We start from the raw sequence: 22,535 nt of genomic DNA on the forward strand, positions 1-22,535 counted from the left end.
TGGAATGTATCGGTAAAATAAAGAAAAAGCTGAATGGGGGCTACTGAAATACTGAGGACAGGGCTTTTTTTGTAGGAACTTCTTTGCATATTAGACCATGAACCCCTGATATAGCCAATCCACCTGGAGCTTACAGGGCTCTTTTTACAGGGCCTACTGTAAGCTTCAGGAGGATTGGCTACATCAGGGCTGTGTGCAGGGCTGGTGCTCGGTTTTTTGCCGCTGGAGGCAGATCCCAGCTCAGCCCCCCCTCCCAATCTTTTAGGAAAAAAACATGCATGCACACTGTGCACGCCTGCAGCACAATGATGTCATAAAAAGTGATGTCATCAAGCAGCCCCCGTCCCCCTCAGGCTTCCACAACGGGTGGGAGGTGGGGGGAGCTGACAGTTGTGTCCTGCATACCTTGCAAGGCATATGGGACGCAAGTCCCTTCCCCACTCAGCCTTTCTGCAGCGCAGGAAGGCTGATGGGGAGGCAGAGGAGCCAATGATCACCTCCCGTGCAAGGCCCCTGGGACACAAGCCCTTCCCCTCAAACCCCAGCCTGGCTAATAGGGGGGCACCCAGCAGCGCCCCAGGTGGGGTGGCACCCTAAGTGGCCACCTACCTAGCTTACTCCCAGGTGCCGGCTCTGGCTGTGTGGCCTAATATGCAAAGGAACTCCTGCTACAAAAAAAGCCCTGACTGAGGATAATCTCTGTAACCTGCTCATAATTTTTCTGTCATTAGCAGGAAGCAAGTAATGATGACAGACAATCCCTCCCCCCCTCTTTTTTCTCTACAAGACTCTGTCTCCAGGTTCCGTCCATGCTGTTAGCCTCCTTCACATGCAGTTTCCCTAACAAACAGCCTCCAAGGCTGCTCCATTGGAAACATACCACAGCAGGATCCAAGGCCAACTCCTCCTCATGGGGTACAAAACGGTCATCGGTGGGTAAGATCACCAGCAGCTGACTCAGGGGTGGTGGCGAAGCCTCCTAAAAGAAAAAAAGGCTTCACTTTCATGCAGACATAAGTGGAAAGGAAAGAAGCCACGGATGACAAGATACAGGCAGGGGAGGCCCAATGTTGAGGTTGTGCTGTACACAAAAATACAGCCACAGGGGCTGCAGTGATCTGTGGGGTACAGTAAAGGGTCATGGGGGAGGGGGTCCTCAAACAGCTGCTCTGCAACAGCACAGCCATGAAGGTCCACCAAAGCCTGTGCCTCATGTTTTAGAAATTGAGTATTTTAGTCTAGTACCATTTTGAGTGCTTGGGCTGAGGAAATTAGAGAGGGCCATGTTCAGTAACTTTAAACAAATGCATTATCTGTTGAAACTACTGGCTATGGGATACTGTGTTTGCGCTTTATTATTTTTTATTTTCCTTTTTTTTAAAAAAAAAAATCAATTTTAATTTATTGCAACAATGTTTTATTTGAGAGGTTCTTTGCTCATTTTTTAAAACTAAAAATCTTACTAAACAACAGCATGCACAATGTAAGAAGCAAATCAACATGAAGCAAATCACAGAGGAATGGGGGGGAGGCTTGGGGGGGGTATGGAAAGAGAGCTCCACACCTGGAATGTCCTCAAGGCCGGTAACAGCACAGGCGCCTGGAGGGCCCAGTCGTCCACCTGGCTGAGGTCCAAGAGCACAGTCATCCCCAAGTCCTTCTGCTCTTTCCTGGAACATTTGAGAAGAAAGAAAGGAAAAATGAGTCCACAGTTTGCATCAAGAGGCCAGGTTCACTCAGCAGGGGCTAGCACGTAGTCATCAAAGAGCAACACCAACAAAATACGACAGTTGGCTGAGACATTTCACTTTTAAACCCTGCTAAGCACTATTATCCTGCGGTGTTTCTTTACATTACCCGCAAAATGACTGCCACAGGCCTCCATCTTACCCATTTTACAGATAGGAAGGCTGTGGTGGAACTGAGACCCCCATCTGAACATCCATTTGTTCCTTTCTTTGGAGCTCTGATGCATGTTTAACACATATATGGTGTGGGAAAACATGACTTGAGCAGGAAATTGATGGGAACAGGGTTACTGAACTGTAGCCAACATAATTAACATAAAAGTGATTTTACTAAGCGCTTTACATAAATTGGAGCAGCTACAGTGAAGCTTTAAAGCTCTCATCTGAGGCCTGGTTTACACATGTAGAACAATGAGGGAAAAACAAGATGAGAGGCGTATCTCTGAGATTACCCCAGCAATGTGCTGCCATTTTGCAGAGTGAGCTCCATCTGGTTGGGAACCCCCTGCACCACAGCACAGAATTGGGCCCATGGCCCTGTTGAATGAAGCTTCCCAGTGGGAACTCAATCTACAAAATGGTGCCACACAGGGCTTTTTTTGCAGCAGGAGCTCCATGCATATTAAACCACACACCCCTGATGTAGGTAATCCTCCAGAAGGTTACAAGGCTCTTAGTACAGGGCCTACTGTAAGCTCCAGGAGGACTGGCTAAATCAGGGGTGTGTGGCCTATTATGTAAAGGAGTTCCTGCCACAAAAAAAGCCCTGATGCCTCATCTACGGTAATTACTATTTCACCTAGTTGGTCTCTGAGGCAGTAGTCTAGAAAGTCCCGCTTGGACTACAGTGGAGGTGCATCATATATTTGTTGCTCCCCTATGAAAAAACACCATGGGGGAAAAAAATAACACATGGCAGAAAGGTTCTGAGTCTAAGAGTTCACAGGCTGTATTATGTTTCCATTAAAAGAGTCTTATTAAGAATGGGAAACTTGGGAAAATGCAATAATTCACTTGCAGCTACTTCACCTGCAGTTTGGGAGTTTTTCATCTCTTGCATCAAACTAGTTAACTGTGTGTGTGTGTGTTTCCTAGGGAGGTCCCAACAATCAATCTCATTTAATATACCTTTACATTTATAATGCAGCAGTTGATCCAGACAGGCTGACACATTGATTTCCTGTGAATCATCCTAGGAATTCTATCTCTGGGGGCAATTTTTTTTTCACCTGAGAAGTGAGTGCAGGTAACTCAGGGTGTTGACCAGAACTTCTTGTCCTGGGGGCAGCCCATCTCGAACAGGCTGAGGCACCACAGTCACCAAAGACCGTCCAGCCCTGTCCGTTCCTCCTGTTGGGGTGAAACACAAGAAATCATAAGGCCTAACTCTACACCAGTTTGTCCAGAATTTGGGACAGCTCTCAGGCCTGACTCACACAAACAAGCAACCTCACGGTAGCTATCCAAATCTCACATGTAGTCATGACGGACACTTCAAATACTACAATGAATTCAGCTGTTACTACATTTGCTAACATTACATACAGAAAATCTGCACCATAACAGGGTCACTGCAATGTCCCAGCTTTCATGTATGGGGCATAATGGCCAATGACAAGCTTTCCATTTAATACCAGAAATCCAGGTTATGGGTCACTCTAGAAGTTTTCTGAACTCTATGAGTTATTTGCCCTGCACATTTGCCTGTGGTTACTGCCAAATGCCAACGAGAACTAGGCCACTGTTTGTGTGAACCGGACCACAAAACTAGACTGCCTTTTTTTCCTTAATGGAAAATTCTGTCTTTCTCTGTGCTGCAGTTCTTTCCTCCACCAATAATACAGCTGAGCTCCTAGTAAATGAAAGATTAATTCCCATTTAGAGGTTCATGTTGGTCTCCTCAAGAAATGCCTCTTGGCACATCTCCCTCGAAGTTCACTAAGATATTCTAACCAAGCACTGATACCAGATGAACAATGTGGGGCAGATGGGAGCCATCCCAGAGACTCCACACACCCACCCACAAGCCGTCCCCATCGTGTCCACAGGGTGACCTGGGCGCAATCAGACAGCTGTTGCGCACCATTCCTGTTGCTCGGTTTGGGGTTTCCCACCATACATTTTAGTGGTCATGCGCATGTGCTAATGCACATGCTCATGCGCTCCGCCACATGCGCACATATGCTCTGAAGTTTTTTGTATAAAAAAGTCAGATGAGGCTTGGGGCGGGTTGGCGATTTCACACCACCAAGATGTCTCACTTGCACCCTTCCACTTCCAGGCAGTGAGGAGGCAACTGGCATTTGGCTGAAAAATTTGCTGCCATGGGGCAAAAAAAAAATTTGCTGCCACGGGGCAAAAAAAAAATTTGGACGGGGCAAGGACAGGAGGAGGACGGGTGGCAGACATTTGTGTGTGGAAGGATTTTTCTGGTTGATTTCTAAGGTGTCTCTGAGTCGGCCCAAAGTGCCAGTCTGTAATCACCCATATTGTCTCGGTCCTCTGAAAGGTGATATATGTGTCATTCCCAGCATGCAGTGCAAAAGCCATGAAAACAGATACGAGTGAAGAGGAATCACATTACTCTTTCTCCAAGGAGCTCAAAGCAACATATGTGGCTCTTCCCTCCTGTGTGGAAAGTTGCACACAGACACACAGAGAAAGAGATGTAGTAGTTAAGAGTGTTGGAGTAGAATCCCTAGGTTCAAATCCCTACTCAGCTTTGTTAGGTTTGTTAGGTCTGTCACTCTAACTTACTTCACATGGTTGTTGTTCTGAGGATGAAATAAAAGAAAGGGTTACTTTGGATCCCCACTGGAGAAAGAAAGAAAGAAAGAAAGAAAGAAAGAAAGAAAGAAAGAAAGAAAGAAAGAAAGAAAGAAAGAAAGAAAGAAAGAAAGAAAGAAAGAAAGAAAGAAAGAAAGAAAGAAAGAAAGAAAGAAAGAAAGAAAGAGGGAGGGAGGAAGGGAGGGAGGGAGGGAGGAAGGAAGGCTGTGATCACCCAGGAGGCTTCATGGCCATGTGGGGATCTGAACCCAGGTTTCTCCAATCTAATGTTTTAATCATGACATCACACCAACTTTTCTGCTTCATATGTGGATGAGACATCAAACAGGAGATTCCACAGGAATATAGTCAGAGGAATCACTCCTGAGAGGATAAATGCAGTGCCATCTAGAAAAGGATCTGGAGGATAAAACTGAGGATAAAATCAGATTCTATTACGGTAGAGTAGAACCACGATATCAATTTACATATTACAATTTCAGGTCTGCACCTTTTGGGGTTTTTTAAACATACATCTAAAATACAAAGTGTAAACTGATCCTCTGCTGAGACTGGTTTGGATGAAGTTCCCTCTCAAAAGCACACTTGCTCCCAAGTCTGGGTTTGAGAGTTTGGGAAAAGCTCTCTAGATGCAGCTACTCCAAGGAAGAAAATGTTGCATGCATTTGCCCACTGGTACAGGGTTATTATAACACTGGATTAGGTTAAGAAACACAGACAGCATATTTTAGCATAGGCCACCAGTGTACGTATGAAAGCCATCTGCTTCTACAAAACAAAAAAATAAACTTTTTTTCCCTAAAGTCACAGGAAGAACTCCTGAGCATATTCTCTATTAAAAAATTACGGCCCATCTTCCCAGCATTATGTTACTGTTCAGGGTTGGAAAAAGCACTATAATCCACTGATCCAAAATTTCCATTTCCTGTAAGCACAAACCATTTATTAGCTCCATAGCAGCACTTACACAACATACAGTATGCAGACAGGACTCTCTGGTTTGGGAGATGAAAGGGTCTCCAGATAATCAGGCCCTGTCTGATCACTCAAGATTAATTCACACACTACAACATCCATGTGGTGGACATCTGGACTATTGCCAGGCTTGTGCGGACCTGATTTAGTTTTGGGGAAAATGGCAATGGGGGAAGGCCCCAATCCAAATTGAGCCCACATGTGCCTGGGAGTGAATTTCCTAGCATGGGATTCTCAGGTCACATCTGTCAACAGTCCAGTGGTTACAGTAGGATCTGAGAGATCCAAGTCTGGCAAAGAAGATAGCCTGGAGATACTGTGCCAGTCACACACTCTCACCCCAATCTACTTCACAGGGATAAAGAAGAATGTTGTCAACTACTCTGGGTCCCTGCAGGGGAGGAAAGCAGGGTATAAATTAAGTAAACAAATAAAAGTGTGTGACGTGAATTGGCAAACCAGTATTGCTGCCCCCCACCTCTTTTTAATAACCTACAGTTGATTGCAAATGTGGAATTTACACAATAATTTACAAAAATAAGGCTGAAATTGAGTCACATTCCCATCCCCCAATGATCTTACTCAAACTGTTCCCTATTCATTATATTAACCTATTCCTAGAAAAACAGTGATACCACTGTGGAATTTCTTCCACTTTTCTTGTCTGCTGCATCTTGCTTGCAGATTTACTCTAAAAATATTAATCTGCATTCACGCTACGGGTCTTTTCAGATAACCTCTGTACTGAGGGAGAAACACAGAACATTGTTATGATGATCCCAAATGTCTCTGTGGCATTGGATTGTAAAAGTTATGACATGGAGTGAAATGGACAAGTTAACAAGAACTTTAAGAGACTATGATTTAGAAGTATTTAAGATGGAGTGAAAAAAGTTCAGAAGATACGTAGAAAAGGAGTGGAAAATAAAAGGACATTGGACAAGCAGATGGTCTCAGAACCTACCAGGGGTGGGGCGATCCTGGATTTGGTCATAAGTAATGCCCAAGACTTGGTGAGAGATGTAAAAGTGATTGCGCCGCTTGGGAGCAGTGACCATAATGTTATTGATTTCACCGTTTGTATAAATAGGGAGTTGTCCAAAAAGACCACCACAACCACGTTTAACTTTAAAAGGGGTAAATACACTGAGATGAGGAGGCATGTGAGGAAGAAACTGAAAGGAAAGGTACATACGGTCAAAACCCTTGAGAAAGCTTGGACGCTATTTAAAACTATAATCCTAGAAGCTCAGATAAAATACATACCACAAGTTAGGAAAGGCACAAACAGGCATAAGAAAAGGCCTGCGTGGTTAACAAACAAAGTAATGGAAGCTGTAAAAGGTAAGAAGGACTCCTTTAAGCGGTGGAAAACCAGTCCAAGTGAGATTAGTAAAAGGGAACACAGGCTGTGGCAAATCAAATGCAAGACTGTGATCAGGCAGGCAAAAAGGGACTATGAGGAGCATATTGCAAAAAACATAAAGACCAACAATAAAACTTTCTTCAAATATATTAGAAGTAGGAAACCAGCCAGGGAGGCAGTGGGGCCCTTGGATGACCATGGGGTAAAAGGATTACTGAAGGAGGATAGGGAAATGGCTGAAAAGCTAAATGAATTTTTTGCCTCCGTCTTCACTGTAGAAGACGAGAACTTTTTGCCCGCCCCAGAACCACTAATTTTGGAAGGGGTGTTGAAAGACCTGAGTCAGATTGAGGTGACAAATGAGGAGGTCCTACAACTGATAGACAAATTAAAAACTAATAAGTCACCGGGTCCGGATGGCATACATCCGAGAGTTCTGAAGGAACTCAAAGTTGAACTTGTGGATCTTCTAACAAAAATCTGTAATCTTTCATTGAAATCTGCCTCCATTCCTGAGGACTGGAAGGTAGCAAATGTCACCCCCATCTTTAAAAAAGGTTCCAGAGGAGATCCGGGAAACTACAGGCCAGTCAGTCTGACTTCAATACCGGGAAAGTTGGTAGAAACCATTATCAAGGACAGAATGAGTAGGCACATTGATGAACACGGGTTATTGAGGAAGACTCAGCATGGGTTCTGCAAGGGAAGATCTTGCCTCACTAACCTGTTGCATTTCTTTGAGGGGGTGAACAAACATGTGGACAAAGGAGACCCGATAGATGTTGTTTACCTTGACTTCCAGAAAGCTTTTGATAAAGTTCCTCATCAAAGGCTCCTTAGAAAGCTTGAGAATCATGGAGTAAAAGGACAGGTCCTCTTGTGGATCAAAAACTGGCTGAGTAATAGGAAGCAGAGAGTGAGTATAAATGGGCAGTCTTCGCAGTGGAGGACGGTAAGCAGTGGGGTGCCGCAGGGCTCGGTACTGGGTCCCATGCTTTTTAACTTGTTCATAAATGATTTAGAGTTCGGAGTGAGCAGTGAAGTGGCCAAGTTTGCGGATGACACTAAATTGTTCAGGGTGGTGAGAACCAGAGAGGATTGTGAGGAACTCCAAAGGGATCTGTTGAGGCTGGGTGAGTGGGCGTCAACGTGGCAGATGCGGTTCAATGTGGCCAAGTGCAAAGTAATGCACATTGGGGCTAAGAATCCCAGCTACAAATACAAGTTGATGGGGTGTGAACTGGCAGAGACTGATCAAGAGAGAGATCTTGGGGTCATGATAGATAACTCACTGAAAGTGTCAAGACAGTGTGCGTTTGCAATAAAAAAGGCCAATGCCATGCTGGGAATTATTAGGAAGGGAATTGAAAACAAATCAGCCAGTATCATAATGCCCCTGTATAAATCGATGGTGCGGTCTCATTTGGAGTACTGTGTGCAGTTCTGGTCGCCGCACCTCAAAAAGGATATTATAGCTTTAGAGAAGGTGCAGAGAAGGGCAACTAGAATGATTAAAGGGCTGGAGCACTTTCCCTATGAAGAAAGGTTGAAACGCTTGGGACTCTTTAGCTTGGAGAAACGTCGACTGCGGGGTGACATGATAGAGGTTTACAAGATAATGCATGGAATGGAGAAAGTAGAGAAAGAAGTACTTTTCTCCCTTTCTCACAATACAAGAACTCGTGGGCATTCGATGAAATTGCTGAGCAGACAGGTTAAGACGGATAAAAGGAAGTACTTCTTCACCCAAAGGGTGATTAACATGTGGAATTCACTGCCACAGGAGGTGGTGGCGGCCACAAGTATAGCCACCTTCAAGAGGGGTTTAGATAAAAATATGGAGCACAGGTCCATCAGTGGCTATTAGCCACAGTGTATGGAGCACAGGTCCATCAGTGGCTATTAGCCACAGTGTATGTGTGTATATAACATTTTTTGCCACTGTGTGACACAGAGTGTTGGACTTGATGGGCCGTTGGCCTGATCCAACATGGCTTCTCTTATGTTCTCTTATGTTCTTAATTTTTGATAATGACTAAGTACAAGAGGGAGGAGGATATTAATTTTGGTTCTTATTAATTAAGGGTACATTTAATATTAAGATTTTAAGTATATAACACCGGTGGGGGTCAAGTAATGGGGGGAGGGGTGGGTAAAAAGTAATATATGGGATAGATTAAAAAAAGTAATTATTAATGAAGTAAGAAATTGAAATTTATTACCATGTTACTAATAAAATTGTTTGAAACCAAATGTCTCTGCGGCATCTATAGAAAGCGGTCTTCATTTGCCTCACTGTCTTTTACTTATGACTAATGGTGACCCCATAGGGTTTTCAAGGCCAGAGACATTCAGAGCTGGTTTGCTATTGCCTGCCTCTGCGTTGCAACCCTGGTATTCCTTGGTGGTCTCCCATCCAATCTCAGGTGTCTGTTAAAAAAACTTCATGGAAAATAGGTCTACCAAGGTTATTTTGCTAAATGGAAGCTCTAGGTTCAAAGACAGTATGGCTGAGAACCTCTATTTTCTCCATTGGCTGAGGCTCCTGACTTGGGGAGGAAGGGAGGGAGAAAGAGCTTACTTTGCCAGGTTATCACAATCACTCAGCACAGCTACTCAGCTAAGCCTCTCTTCCTTCTATTGGCTGAGTCTCCTCCCGCTCCTGGTCCCCTGGGCAAGGCAGAAAAAGAGCCAGAGCTTCCTTTGCCCAGTTCCCTGGATCCCATGAGAGAAATACCAAGAAAGCACCTCTAGGACCAATGAGTGCTAATGTTTCAAGCATGTTTTAATTTTTTTTTTTAAAAAAATCTTTTTGTTTGTGTCCTTTATAAAGTTTATATCTCTGCTATCTAATCTTAAATAGGTGCACATATGGCCCGGCCCCACAAAGTCTCATTTATGTCAGATCCAGCCCTCATAACAAATGAGTTCAACACCCCTGAACTAGGTACACAGAACAATCAACAGGAGATGGCTGAAGATCTGGCTGGTACTTTAATCAGAGCAGCTTTGGGGGAAGGGTTTTTAGGAGTCAGTTGACACAAGTTCTTCTAAAGCAAGTTTGTCCTTTTATCCCCTCCTTCCCTTCCCCTCCTTTTTCTGTTCTGTCTCTGCTTATGTTTCCAACCAACCCCCTCAGAGAGGTCTGCCTCCCATTTTGAAAGTGGCATGCCTTTTGTAACAAGATCAGGGTCTGGTGTTATTTTGAGTTGTGTTTTGTGGCTTCATGACGGGGAGTGGTTTTCGGTTTTTGCAAACCGTTGTGATGTGGCCAGAAGCAAGGTGGCTTATTTCCTCAGACCTCATGACATTCAGTAAGATGGCTGAATGCGGGTTAAAGGACAGCAGGATTGGACAGCTTAAAAACATTATTTTTGCAGAGAAATCTCAAGGGGGAGCAGATTTGGGGGATACAAACTTGAATTGTAATTTGTTGGCTGGACTACCTATATGCACAGCAGTTCAAGATGTGTTGCTGCCCAAAACAAGATACAAGCTAAGCTGAGTTAGTGTGAGCTAGCTCACAGTTTTTTGGCTTCCAGCTCACACATTTTTGTCTTAGTTCAGGAAAAATGGCCCCAGTCCTGCAAAAAAGTGTGCATAAGATTGCAACTGAGTGTTTTGTTTAGGCAGGGCTGGCCCAAGTCATTTAAACAACTAAGGCCGAAAATCAGAATGGCACCATCCCAGGAGCACATTATAATGAATATACAGGAAATTCTCCTGGACAAAACCCCACTGAAATTAACAAAAGAACTTCTTCCTCATTTCAGTGTGGCTTGTGCCGGAGTACTTCCTGGTGGATTGTTCTCCATAGGTCAGTTCTGTCTCTCATTCGGAAGTCTTTAAGAGCAGCCACAATCTGCCCTTGGGATTGCAGCCTTGCTTCGCCTTGGGCTAAGGGCAATTCTCAACCACTTTCTGTTTATCCATTACTGTAAGCACCAATTCCATCTAGCAAATGTGGTGCTCTGTCCCCATCTGTGCATAATGGAGGGCTGGGAGAATCCGTCTTGCCAATGCAGAGATGGGGTGTGCATCTGTGTCTTTGGGACTGCCTCTTCCAGTATACCCTCTGATGAGCATCATGCTCCACCAATAAGAACTTGCTTGTGGTTCCCAGCTCAAGAGATAACCAGCTGTCCTCAACTAGGGCCAGGGTCTTTAGTGCCTTGGCCCCAACTTGGTGGAACTTACTGAGTCATATTCATGCCCTGTGCAATTCCACAAGGCCTATAAGACAGAGATGTTCCGCCAGGACAGCGACAGCGACAACAGCCATCCCTAGCTGGCACTCTCACTCACTCCCCCTCTCCTTCGCAAGGCACTAGCACCTTTGGGAAATTTTGACCACCATCTGTTTAAATTGGATTGTTAATTGAATTTTATTGTAAATTTTAATGTTTTGCTTTATGTGATATGTTGTTTTATTGTGTTGTTGTACACCACCCTGAGCCCTGTTTACATGGAATGGGCAGTGTAAAATTTGAAATAATTATACCAAGACAATGTGCCCCAGCACCAGAGGCAGGGAGAGGTTAGCATCCATATGAAAATGTATAAATGAAGTTGCACAGAAAAGGGTACCTGTAACGGAGGGTCGTTTGAACAGCACAGGTAGGAGGCATCTATGATGACACTCCCTGTATTGAGGTCAGAGATCTCATCCAAGAGGTACATCGTATAAGCGTAAACCACAGTACAAGTAATAGCCACTATCAAAATTACTGTGGTTACACAAAGTGCAATGGGACTTTACTCCAGAAACTGAGCATTATGGATTGAGTTCAGGAACAATATGATTTCCAAAGAATAGATGCATCATTGCTGGGAATGAGGAACATTTGGGATCTTTTGCAATGCCTTCCTTGAGCAAAGAGAGCAACACTTGGAAAGTCATTTAAAATAAACTATCACTTAAATGGTCTGACTTAGAATCACAGAGTTGGAAGGGATCTCCAGGGTCATCAAGTCCAACCGTCTGCACAATGCAGGAAACTCACAAATACTCCCCTCCCCCACCTCTAGTGACACCTGTTCCACACCCATCTAATACTTTTCTGCACTGTTTCTAATTTTTGCAGTACTAGTCCTATGGCATTACTCACGAAACACCTCATGCTGTTTGACTGTATTGATGTACACCGTGCAATCAGCCTTGAGTTTCAGTTAGGAAGGTGGCCTGTAAATAAACAAACTAACTAACAAGCCTCAGAGTCTTTGCTGATAGAATGGAAATAACACTGGCACAACATTCTCTTCATGTTTTAAGGGCCACAGGAAGAAGTAAACAAGCTCATTTCTGAGCATTTCCTTGGTCCAGAAATGATTTTGCACCAACTTACCTGTTAGCACAAAGACACCTGATGACAAAAGGTCCCAGTCTACAGCTTGCTGGAGAGGAAACGGAGCAGGTAAATGGGTGGTCTGTATTTCCTTCACTGCCTGTTCCGCTGCAACATTTGGAGTTTCCTTTTGCCCTTCAACACTTGGCTCTTCCTCCCCTGGCAACTCAGTCAACAGGGTTTCTTCCACGTCAACGGTGAGGCTCTTGTCTCCCATGCAATGCCCTTCTGTACCAGCCCCTTGTTCCATGACACTCTGCTCTCCCATGCCTGTGATTTCTTCCCCATCATCAATTGCAGCAGTCTGGTCTTTGGCATCCAGGTCTGGCCCTTCTCTGCCAATGCTTCTTTCTCTGGTGCCAATAGTTCTGTCTTCTATGCCAACAGAACATTTTTCTACACTGTCCTCTGGCTCTCTGATGCCAACACCATACTTTCCAGCACCAGCAGCCAGCTCTCCAATGCTGGCACCCTCCTCCTCAGCACCAGGGGTCCCATCTCCTTCAACGTCCCTTATCTCTTGGATGCCATTACAATCTGCAGTGCCCACACAATATTCTTCGGTGCTGACAGCTTGTTTGCTATTAGAAACGCTTTGTTCTCCCTTCCCAGAATCCTCTTTTCCTGTACCAATGCAGATCCCTTCTTTTTCTGGGTCTTTGAGATCAGTAAGAGCTCCTGCTTCTTGGTTGGCAGAGTCACCCCCCAGCCTGATTCGGCCCCCTGCACCTCTCCCTGCACCTTTCTTTTTCCTTCGGTTTCCCTTGGCAGCACGTTTTGGTGTCACAGAAGCAGGAAACGGGTTTTCATTGCTGACCTCCCTGGAAAGAGTGGGATCTCGGTTTACAGACTCCAGCAGCTCTGTTTTTTCTAGCCCACTGTCCTCAACTGTGGCTGCACCAGAAACATTCGGTCGTGCTTCAGCCCCAGAGGGCTCCTGGTTTTGAACTGGTTGCCTGGAACTTGGGCTCTCCACCACCTGGAAGGGCTTTGACATTTGGTCCAAGGCCCGGATAGGGTTAATTCTATGTGGTTCAGTTCTGTCCCCCTGGGCACTCCTCTCTTGACTAGAGTGCTCAGGCTCTAGGTTTTTGCAAGCCTTACGCAAGGCAAAGTTTTCCCCACACCCAGACTTGTGGTGGAGCCAGGCCCGGTGACGCCGGCTTCGGTTCTTGTGGTGTCCCTTGCGGGCAGGCATTGTATGGATCTGAGCACCACAAGGCTCTAAAATCCTTGGCCCCTGGTGCAGGGTGGGACTGACTTCCAGAAGGTGAACGTATTCTCCCTCAGACTCCCGGTTCTCCCCACCAGAATGGTGCCCGTCCCCTGGACTCCGTGCCCCCAGCACCTCGGGAGCCAAATCTGCAGGACAGCGCTGCCCCACAATGAACCCGTCCTTGTGCACAAACTGGGGGTAGACCAGCTCAGGCCAGGGCAGGCTCAGCACCTTCTCTCCTTCTGCCAGCAGGCAACGCTCCAGGCGTCCAGCTCGGCGTTCCTTGTTGATGCCGTTGAGCCACTCTACAGTGAAAAGGAATGGGAAGGAGTCTGGGGGCACCGGCAGCTCCTGAACACCACGGCCCTCCAGAGATAGGCACTTCAGGACTAGGCGTGGTGCACACTCACGGTGAGGCACCACTTGCAGGTAGAAATCACCGGGGCAGAGGCGTTGCCAAGGCAATGATCCCAGCTGCACTAGAATCTTCTCCCGAAGACACAGCGGCCAACCCTCGTGGCAAAAGACAAAGCCGCTGTATTGGGCCTGAAGAGTTGTGAAAGGGAGAAGAGGAGAGGGAGAGTTATGTGTTGTGTAGTGGTTAGAGTGTCAGACTAGGATTTGGGAGACCCAGGTTCAAATCCCCACTCCATGATGGAAAACTGCTGGGTGACCTTGGACCAATCATATACTTTCAGCCTAATGGATCTCATAGGGTTGTTGTGAGGATAATGGAGGGCAGAACCATGTAAACCACTTGGGTCCCTACCAGGGAGAAAGTTGCAACACAAATGAAGTAAATAAAAATAAGGACTGTGTAGACTTTGCACTTTAAAAATAAATAGCATCAAAAACACTGAATTTTGCAACATGGATAAATAACACATACTTGCCTAAATTTGCCTATTTTGCAGAATGCATGCTGCTTCTCCTAACATTGTAAAGGAACAAAGAGTCACCACCTGACCATCAGAAACACGTTAGCTTCCCCAACCTCATGTCCAATATTTTACCATTCTACTTATAAGCATTTTTCAGTCCTGAGGACTAGAAACTTGCTTTTTTTTACATGAAAGCTGGGTTTCTCAGGGTACTAAATCATGCATCTGATTTCTGTCTTTGTATTTTGTGAAATTCTTCCAGCCCTGGTTATAGAAAAAGACAGGGCAGATCATCTCCTGAAACTCAAAGAATTATGCCTCTCTCCATACACATGCACATCATTCAATACTGGATTGTAGCACAGGGCTGATTCAGTGGGAAATTATTATTTGGGTGGGCGATGGAGCCAAGGAACAATAATATTCAGGGATGCAGCTCTAGGACTGAAGAAAGGGTCCTTGAGCCAAGCGTTAGGTCACTTTAAGCCTCAGAAAGAGGCCTGTACTGAGATTCCAGCATCAGAACAAACGGCTTTTGTGCTGCCCTGTGCTGAGAGGCAATTTCCCGTTCCAAGGGTACTCCAGAGAAACAGAGCCAGACCAATGCAGAGACTCACACAGGCTTCACTCTGGACACGAGCCAGAATGTGCTTGGCAGGAACGAGGAAGTCGAGGGTGTAGCGCAAGGCGTCGTGCTGGTACGTCCGCTCCAGCACCTCGAAGACCTGGCTCAGTAGGGTGGGAGCAGTGGCCTCGAATGGGGGGTACAAGGCAGCTAACGTGCTCTGAACACATTCCTCCACTGGTTCAGGTTCCTGGGAAGACAAGAAAGAGAGAGGACATGGGATGACAGTGGCTAGCATCCAGCAGCACCATAAGCCTGCCCTGCTGCCCCCCAAGCCGCAGGGGCTTTTGATGTCCTTACATCTCTGGAGAATCCACACCCCATGCAAATCACTGCACTACGCTATTTAGTCCTCAAAATAAGCACACACGGGCCCGGTTCCCAGCCTGCTGTAGGGCAGCCACACTGTTCTGATGTCACAAAGTACCATATCCTTCATTGATTTGCTGCTCCCATGTGACACGCCATGACTCATGACACTGCTCTGGTGCCAGGGCCCTATCTAAATTCTGCCTAGCTCAGCAAGCTAAAAGTAAGGCAGGTTTGATTTACCCTCCGCATATTGTTGGGAGCTTCATGCCTAGTGACTGGCTGCTGCCCCCTATTGGAATGCCAAATGGAACCCAGAAGCCAGGCAGATGCCGGCAGAGATCAGTCATGTGTGAAGCAGAAGGGGCATGAGGGGGCAGCACCAAAAGAAAGAGTTTGGGAGGGTGCCAGACCTGGAAACAGAGCAGCTGAGGTTCCATCTGGAATACATTAGCAAATGTGAGCTCATTCCTTCCGCAGCTCCACCCAGCAAAGGAAATGGGGGGGGGGGGGGGAACACAGCAAGGGAAGGGGGCCAACCAAAGAGGCAGCCATTATTCTAAATCTTCCAACTGTACTTAATAAAGAGGCACAATAGCCTCCTTTCGCATGGTACCTACTAGTTGCTAGCATGAACCAAAGCCACACCTAATACTGGAAGTCTCTTTCAAAGCTTTTTTGGCCTTTTTATGGCTGCTGGGGGGGGGGGGGGGAATAAGCTACTTGCCTTTGTGCCAGAATCCAGATCAAATGACTTTGCTAATGCTGATTTTTATTTGTGTTTTGTTTTTGAACATTCTAGAAAATGAGAGAATTAGGCTACAGCTCAATTTGCAGGGTGTATGCTGGAAAATATACTTAGGCTTAGGTTATTGAAACGTGAAAATTGATTTTTAAAAAAAGTTACAGGGGAGCTACGCTGTTGAATTAACCTTTCCAAAAATCTATTGGGGAGGGGAGAGATCAGGCACTGCAACCCTTCAAAATTAACTTTTCTGCATCACTTAAAACTTACATATTCACAAACAGGAAACATTTTGGTAAGTTACATTCTAAAAACCAGAGTTTCTGGGGCTCAAAGCTGCCAGAAACTTTCCCTCCTAACCCTACATATATACAAGCTAGTGAAAGTTAGGAAATGTACTGGAAAAACACTCTGCATCTGCACAGGAGAATTCTGAATTTTTTTTTAAAAAAACAACGTTTATAGGAGTTAAACTGGCCTTTTCTTCTCTGTTCACATTTTTACTCTCCTGTCCTAAGGAGTCTTTGCAAGTACCCTGTGAGGTAAATTAAGCTATGTTAGGATACAGCAACCTGAGGTTGTGAGGAAAAACCCCCTTACAGAACATCATGATTACCAGCTTGGTTGCCAGAGCACCTGGAGAAGTGACTCACACATGTCTGGCCAGAGAGTGTGGGTAAACCTATCCAGGGGCAAAAGGGACTTATGCAGTACAAGCAGCCATAATACTACCAAGGCACTCTAAACCGGTACAAGAGTGCCCACCAGGAGAACGGATGGTTTCCCCCCCCCCCTTCCATATGACATCCATCCCAGCCATGGAGCGGAAGAGACTGCACTGCCAGGAGCTATCCAGGCAAATGGTTTTGAAGCGCTGACCATGGAATCCACCGTGGAGGGCTAACACCACACGCAGCCATCTTCCTACCAAGCTTGACCCCATTCCAGCAAAGCGGACTGCTCACGTACACACCAGATGTCACCTGTGCCTGCAAGCAACCTACCCACCCCAGGAGTGGTTAATCGTCCAACCGCCACTTTCTTTGTTTGACGGAACTCAAGACAAAGACTGGTGCCCAGAAGAAGACAGAAGAAGAGGAAGACCATCTTCAGCCAGAGCCGAGTTCCTTTGTACAAACTGGGTGTTACCTAGGCCATGATTTGACTCTCTATTGTCACCCTTCTAGTCCTAAGTATCTCCCCACCCAAGTAATCTCTCTATTCTTCTTCCCAACTGTCATTTTTGGAGCCTCCCCCTGGTCCATTTCAACCTGAAAGTTCACTCAGGTATCCAGGATCCAAGCCAGTCCATTGGTCAAGAGCAAGCACCCAATTAGGTGCCACCAATGAACTTTCTATTGGTTGTCACAGTAGTCCAGCCCTTATGGTCACTGCGAAACCTCCCCTTTTCGTGAGGTCATGCACTAGCTGACCACCTTCCTCCTCCCTCGTACCTCCCATCCCCTAAGGGCTCAAGAGAGTCCTTATGACCTGTGGGCTAGCTACCCACAGGTGTGCTTCTATCAGTATTCCAATTTCTGCTGCATAGATCCATCCCCGATTCTAAGGCCAAGTTTCGGATCCCTTCTCCCACTTCCTGGCTCGTCGCCATTGGAGCCTTCCTTGAAGACTACGATCGGTAAATATCGCCCTGTTTGTCAACCCATGTGTTCCCCTAGCTCTCTATCTATGTTTCCTAGGACTGAATGTGTGTTTTTATGAGTATTTTATCTTGTATGGAAGTCTATATTTTTCTTAATAAATTATAATTGTTTTACTTAATTAGAGTCCCTAATATTTTAAGCATTACTTTTCTGGACGTGGAATCCTGTATACACAGGTAAAAAGATCCTGAGTGAGCCAGGTGCCCACCTGACAATTCCCCAACCTCCTTTTGAGGGCATTTTGGCTTATAAGGTCACCCCATTACAGAATCTCAACCAGCTTCTCCTTTGGCCAACCTCTTTTTACTGCTCTTCTTTTGACTAGCGGTGATTCTCCAGAACAAAACAAACAACCACTATGCCTTTTCTCTGCTCTCCAAGGCCCTTTAACTGAAGACGCCCAGGATTGAACCCAGGACCTCTGGCATGCAAAACGCATGCCCTCTCATCAGCCAATGTGACTGTCCACTGACTTTCTTCCACAACAAAGCTCTGATTGAGAGCCACCTGATTGCTTGGCTCTCAAGCGGCCTGGCCGCCCTTTTTTCTAATATGGTGGACGGGTCTGTAGGTTCCTCCCCACCGTGGCTGCCGCTTTCTGGCGCAAGGGGGGAGGGGGGGCAGGAAAGCACAGACTTGGAGGCAGCCTCGGCGAGGGAAAGTTTTCTCTCTCCAGCAGGAAGAGGCGACCCCTCCCCCGCCCGCTCTTCCCACGCAGACACTGGCAGGAAAGAGCGGGCAGGCCCCTTCTTGGCTCAGCGTCTTGCAGAGCGTGCGAGGCAGACGGTTCCAGCGAGAACAGCGGCTGCAGAAACACAGACGGCCGGCCTCCTCTGGGAATAGAGCCGGTGGTGTCGTCTCTTTTTCTCTCGCAAAGGCATTCCCCCGCCCCCCAACCGCTCCGTTTTTACGCCTCGATTCATACCCCGAGGAAGGAAGGCAAAACAGGATTCCCTAAAAAGCCAGCCAGACGACTTTTACTGCAGCCTAAAACGGTCAGGCAGCGAGCTTTTGAGTTAGACCAGGGGTGGCCAAACTTGCTTAACATAAGAGCCACACAGAATAAGCATCAGATGTTTGAGAACTGCAGGACATAAACATCAGATGTTTGAGAACCACAGGAAGGAAGGAAGGAAGGAAGGAAGGAAGGAAGGAAGGAAGGAAGGAAGGAAGGAAGGAAGGAAGGAAGGAAGGAAGGAAGGAAGGAAGGAAGGAAGGAAGGAAGGAAGGAAATAAATAGATGGGGGATGGAGAATGAAATAGAGCAACTTTAAATGCATTCTCCAAGCTGCCAGTTGGCTTGGAGAAGTGATTTAAAAAGAGAAATGCCTGCTCCAAGCTGGCCAACAGGGTGGTAGGGGCTGTAAGAGCCACATGTGGCTCCTGAGCCACAGTTTGGCCACCCCTGAGTTAGACGGAAATCCTTTCTGCCTGAAAGTGCAACTCATTGGATGAAAGGTAACGATGGGACTCCACTGGGTCACTCCTTCCTTATGTGTTCAACAATTGTAGCCATTCGTCTCAATCTATTGTTTCAGATGAATTAATCTGGAATAACTGCCACATGCTAGGGTTGCCAGCCTCCAGATGAGGTCTGGAGATCTGGTATTACAGTTGATCTCCAGCCAACAGAGATCAGTTCCCCTGGAGAAAATGGCTGCTTTGGAAGGTGGACTCTATGCCTCTGCCCCCTGCTAAGGTCACATGAACGCATCAAACTGCCTTACACCTTGGCCCATCAAAGGATGTGATCGCACGGACTAAATAATGCACTTCCAATCCAACTTCAATGCACTTTCCAAATGGATTTTGCCAGTTCACACAGTAAAGTCCAACTGGAAAGTACATTGAAAGTGCTTTATTTAGTGTGTGTGAAAGCACCCAAAAAAGTCAGATTGGCAGTGGCTCTCCAGGTCGCTCCACACACCTTGCCTTCTCCAGGGCCCATCCTCATAATCTCCAAGTAGTTCCCGGCCCAGAGCTGGCACATTCAGAACATACACATATATTGAATATGGAAAAGGTGCCAAGATTTAAGACTTTGAATCTGAAATGGAGCACAGGTCCATCCGTGGCTATTAGCCACAGTGTATGTGTGTATATAATTTTTTTTGCCACTGTGTGACACAGAGTGTTGGACTTGATGGGCCGTTGGCCTGATCCAACATGGCTTCTCTTATGTTCTTATGTTCTTAAATCCCTAGTGTGTATAAGGGCAATTGTGGATACTAAGTGGTAAGGAAAGACACTCTATTAACAAGGATTTATACAGTTCATTTAGTTGCTCACTTACATTAACTCAGTAATCCTTAACACAGCTCTTCCTATAAGGTAGACCAGTATAGTCAGAATACTCAAAAGCTGACCGAGAATGCCATCTAGTCAGTGAGAGTGGACAGAGGCAATACTTAAAACAGGGACATCCTGATTCACAGTTTAACAGTGTCATCCTAACCACAATTACTCCTTTCTAAGTCAATGGACTTAAAACAGTGTAACTCAGCTTGAAATGGCACTGTTTGTCCCTCAGCTACTATTAGCCATTCACTTTGAAGCATTTCTTGAGATTTTGTTTGAAAGTTGTCAGTCCTTCATATAACCTGGCTGAGATTAACCCGTTTTGATTCTCAACACACAATGGTCACTAGCAACCTGGCATCAGGGGAAAAACCCATCATGTATCAAACACCACAGAGAAAGAACCATAAATCACCTAAAGTCACCCCAGAGACAGCAGAAATTCTCATTGTGGAAACAAGTCCACTAAGACTTTTTCAGAATTATTCAACACACAAAGAGTTCCATCTCCCATGGTGAATTTGTCTCCATTTCTCAAATGAGGAGACACTAACAATGCAATCCAAGGCAGTTACCTCAGTCTAAGGTTATTGTAAACTTGCCAGCATCCAGGTGGGGCCTGGAGTTCTCCTACAATGACCACAGTTCTCCAGATTACAGATAGGATTACAGAAGGAAACAGCATCCCCATGGACCTCTGTGATCTCCATGGATCTCCCTACCCTCAAGTCACTGTGGATCTCCCTCCCCTCCCTAACCTATGCCTTTCCCAGGCACCACCCCAAAACCTCCAAGAATTTCCCAAGCTAGGCAACCCTAGGATTAACTCTGTAGGTCTGCACTCTTAGTTGCATACACGCATAGTCCTTCATACAAAGGAAGCCATACACAGAGAACTGCCTTGCCTAGGTTGGTTTGATAAAGGCGTTTCATTCAGTATTCTGTCTCCAAAAGGAGTGAGCTGTTCTCCACAGCATTTATTACTCAGAAATATGTAGTGTAAACATAACTCCACATAGGTACATAATTCAGAAGCAATTGTGATTGGGAGCTTTAAGGAGTTTTACAAAGCAATTTATGACTAAGGATAAATTATCTGCTAATCCCTTTGTTTTTTTAGATAAATCTAACTCAGCAAACCTGATGGAGCTGCTTCTAGGCTATTTCCTTCTATTGTTTGCAGTAAGGACTGGAAATTGGATTATAGTTTTGGACAAAGAGTATGAAAATGTAAGAAAATTAATTGCAATTATTTCTTTTATTTATGGTGTGTGGCCAACAGGTTTGGGGAAAATGTTCTGTCTTTTTAAATAGAGGCTTAATGTGTAGAAATGCGCAGGTGAAGCAGTACATGGCAGGGAGGTACAAAACAGGACATTTTTCTCCAAGTAGCTGGCAACCTAGGCTTGTAGAAAGGTTATCTGTTCTTTTCAACAGGATGCTCACATGAATGGTAGGTTAAAACCATGTGGGAAAATATTAGATGATTATTAACTGATGTCTGAAAGATATTTAAAGTGCTGATTTCTATTATTAACTATTATTTTAAAGAAATAAATAAATCTAGGCCCAGTAGAAATCAATCAATAGATATTTTAAATAATTTCTAGAAGTTTTTAAACTATTCTGTAAATAGTAACATGTTATAAAAAAATTACATATTACAAATCAGGTTCCTTTGAAAGGTTTAGTGTATTCTAATTTAAAGACATGCCAATGAAATGCATTGTGCTTTTTTTTTAAAGGCCCTTAAAATAAACTTTTTTGTTTTTGGGTTTTTTTAAATCTTGCTTTTTAATTAATGGATTAAACCTTCTGTCTCACTCAGCTTTAGAAAGCAACACCTTGATAACCCAGAGTGGCTTTTAACGATATCTGTGTATTTCTGGTGCACACAATTACACTTCTATATGCCATCAAATATATGATAATAGTTTGCATGGAGGTGAAAGCTATAAACCGGCCTCTCCCAATGCACACGCTTTCCATCTCAGTTAAATCATCGCATCTAATTCCAGCCCTCACATTTCCAGGATTAGGGATAAAGTGGGAGCTTCCAGAGAGAGTGTGACATCCAAGTAAATTAAGCCCAGGGGTTTTTGGGTTCTGAAATTAAGCACTGACACAAGGTGCCTGGTGTCAGAGGGGCCTGTGGTACTGCGACTTTCTCCAAAAGCAGGGCCCAAACTGCTGGAACCACTGCTATGGCAGCCCATAGCTCAGCTCAGGAAGGACAGAAAGAACTACTAGGCAAGTGTGTGCATGCTATGGCTTCAGAGCCACATGTGGTTCAATCTGGGCTCTTTTTTTAGCAGGAACACCATTCCATCTGGCTTGGTGTCAGGGGATGTGGCCTAATAGGCAAAGAAGTTCCTGCTGGTTTTTTTCTACAAAAAAAGCTCTGTGCAAAACAATGGTGATGTCAGGCGGTGTGGCCTAATATGCAAATGAGCACTTACTTTTTGTAGGAAAAGCCCTATGTGAAACAATGGTGATGTCGAGTGTGGCCTAATATGCAAATGAGTTCCTGCTGGGCTTTTTCTGCAAAAAAGTCCTGGGTTCAATATAGAACCAAA

At 45.3% G+C, this 22,535-nt stretch overlaps 1 protein-coding gene across 2 annotated transcripts in view; it reads right to left on the minus strand.

The window, feature by feature from the left end:
- Positions 1–22,535, minus strand: part of ARHGEF40 (Rho guanine nucleotide exchange factor 40) — a 41,357-nt gene that overhangs the window by 15,194 nt on the left and 3,628 nt on the right. For both annotated transcript variants that reach the window (XR_009556211.1, XM_060254551.1), the window contains exons 2-6: positions 14,936–15,133; positions 12,222–13,983; positions 2,978–3,098; positions 1,565–1,670; positions 881–979 (exon numbers count right to left, since the gene is read on the minus strand). Coding sequence is in view for 1 of the 2 variants with exons in the window: in XM_060254551.1 (XP_060110534.1) it covers positions 881–979; positions 1,565–1,670; positions 2,978–3,098; positions 12,222–13,983; positions 14,936–15,133 (2,286 nt within the window). In the remaining variant the exon portion in view is untranslated. The remainder of the gene's footprint in view (positions 1–880; positions 980–1,564; positions 1,671–2,977; positions 3,099–12,221; positions 13,984–14,935; positions 15,134–22,535) is intronic.

The sequence above is a fragment of the Heteronotia binoei genome, chromosome 15, assembly GCF_032191835.1.
Source record: "Heteronotia binoei isolate CCM8104 ecotype False Entrance Well chromosome 15, APGP_CSIRO_Hbin_v1, whole genome shotgun sequence".
In the NCBI taxonomy this organism is placed as follows: Eukaryota; Metazoa; Chordata; class Lepidosauria; order Squamata; family Gekkonidae; genus Heteronotia; species Heteronotia binoei.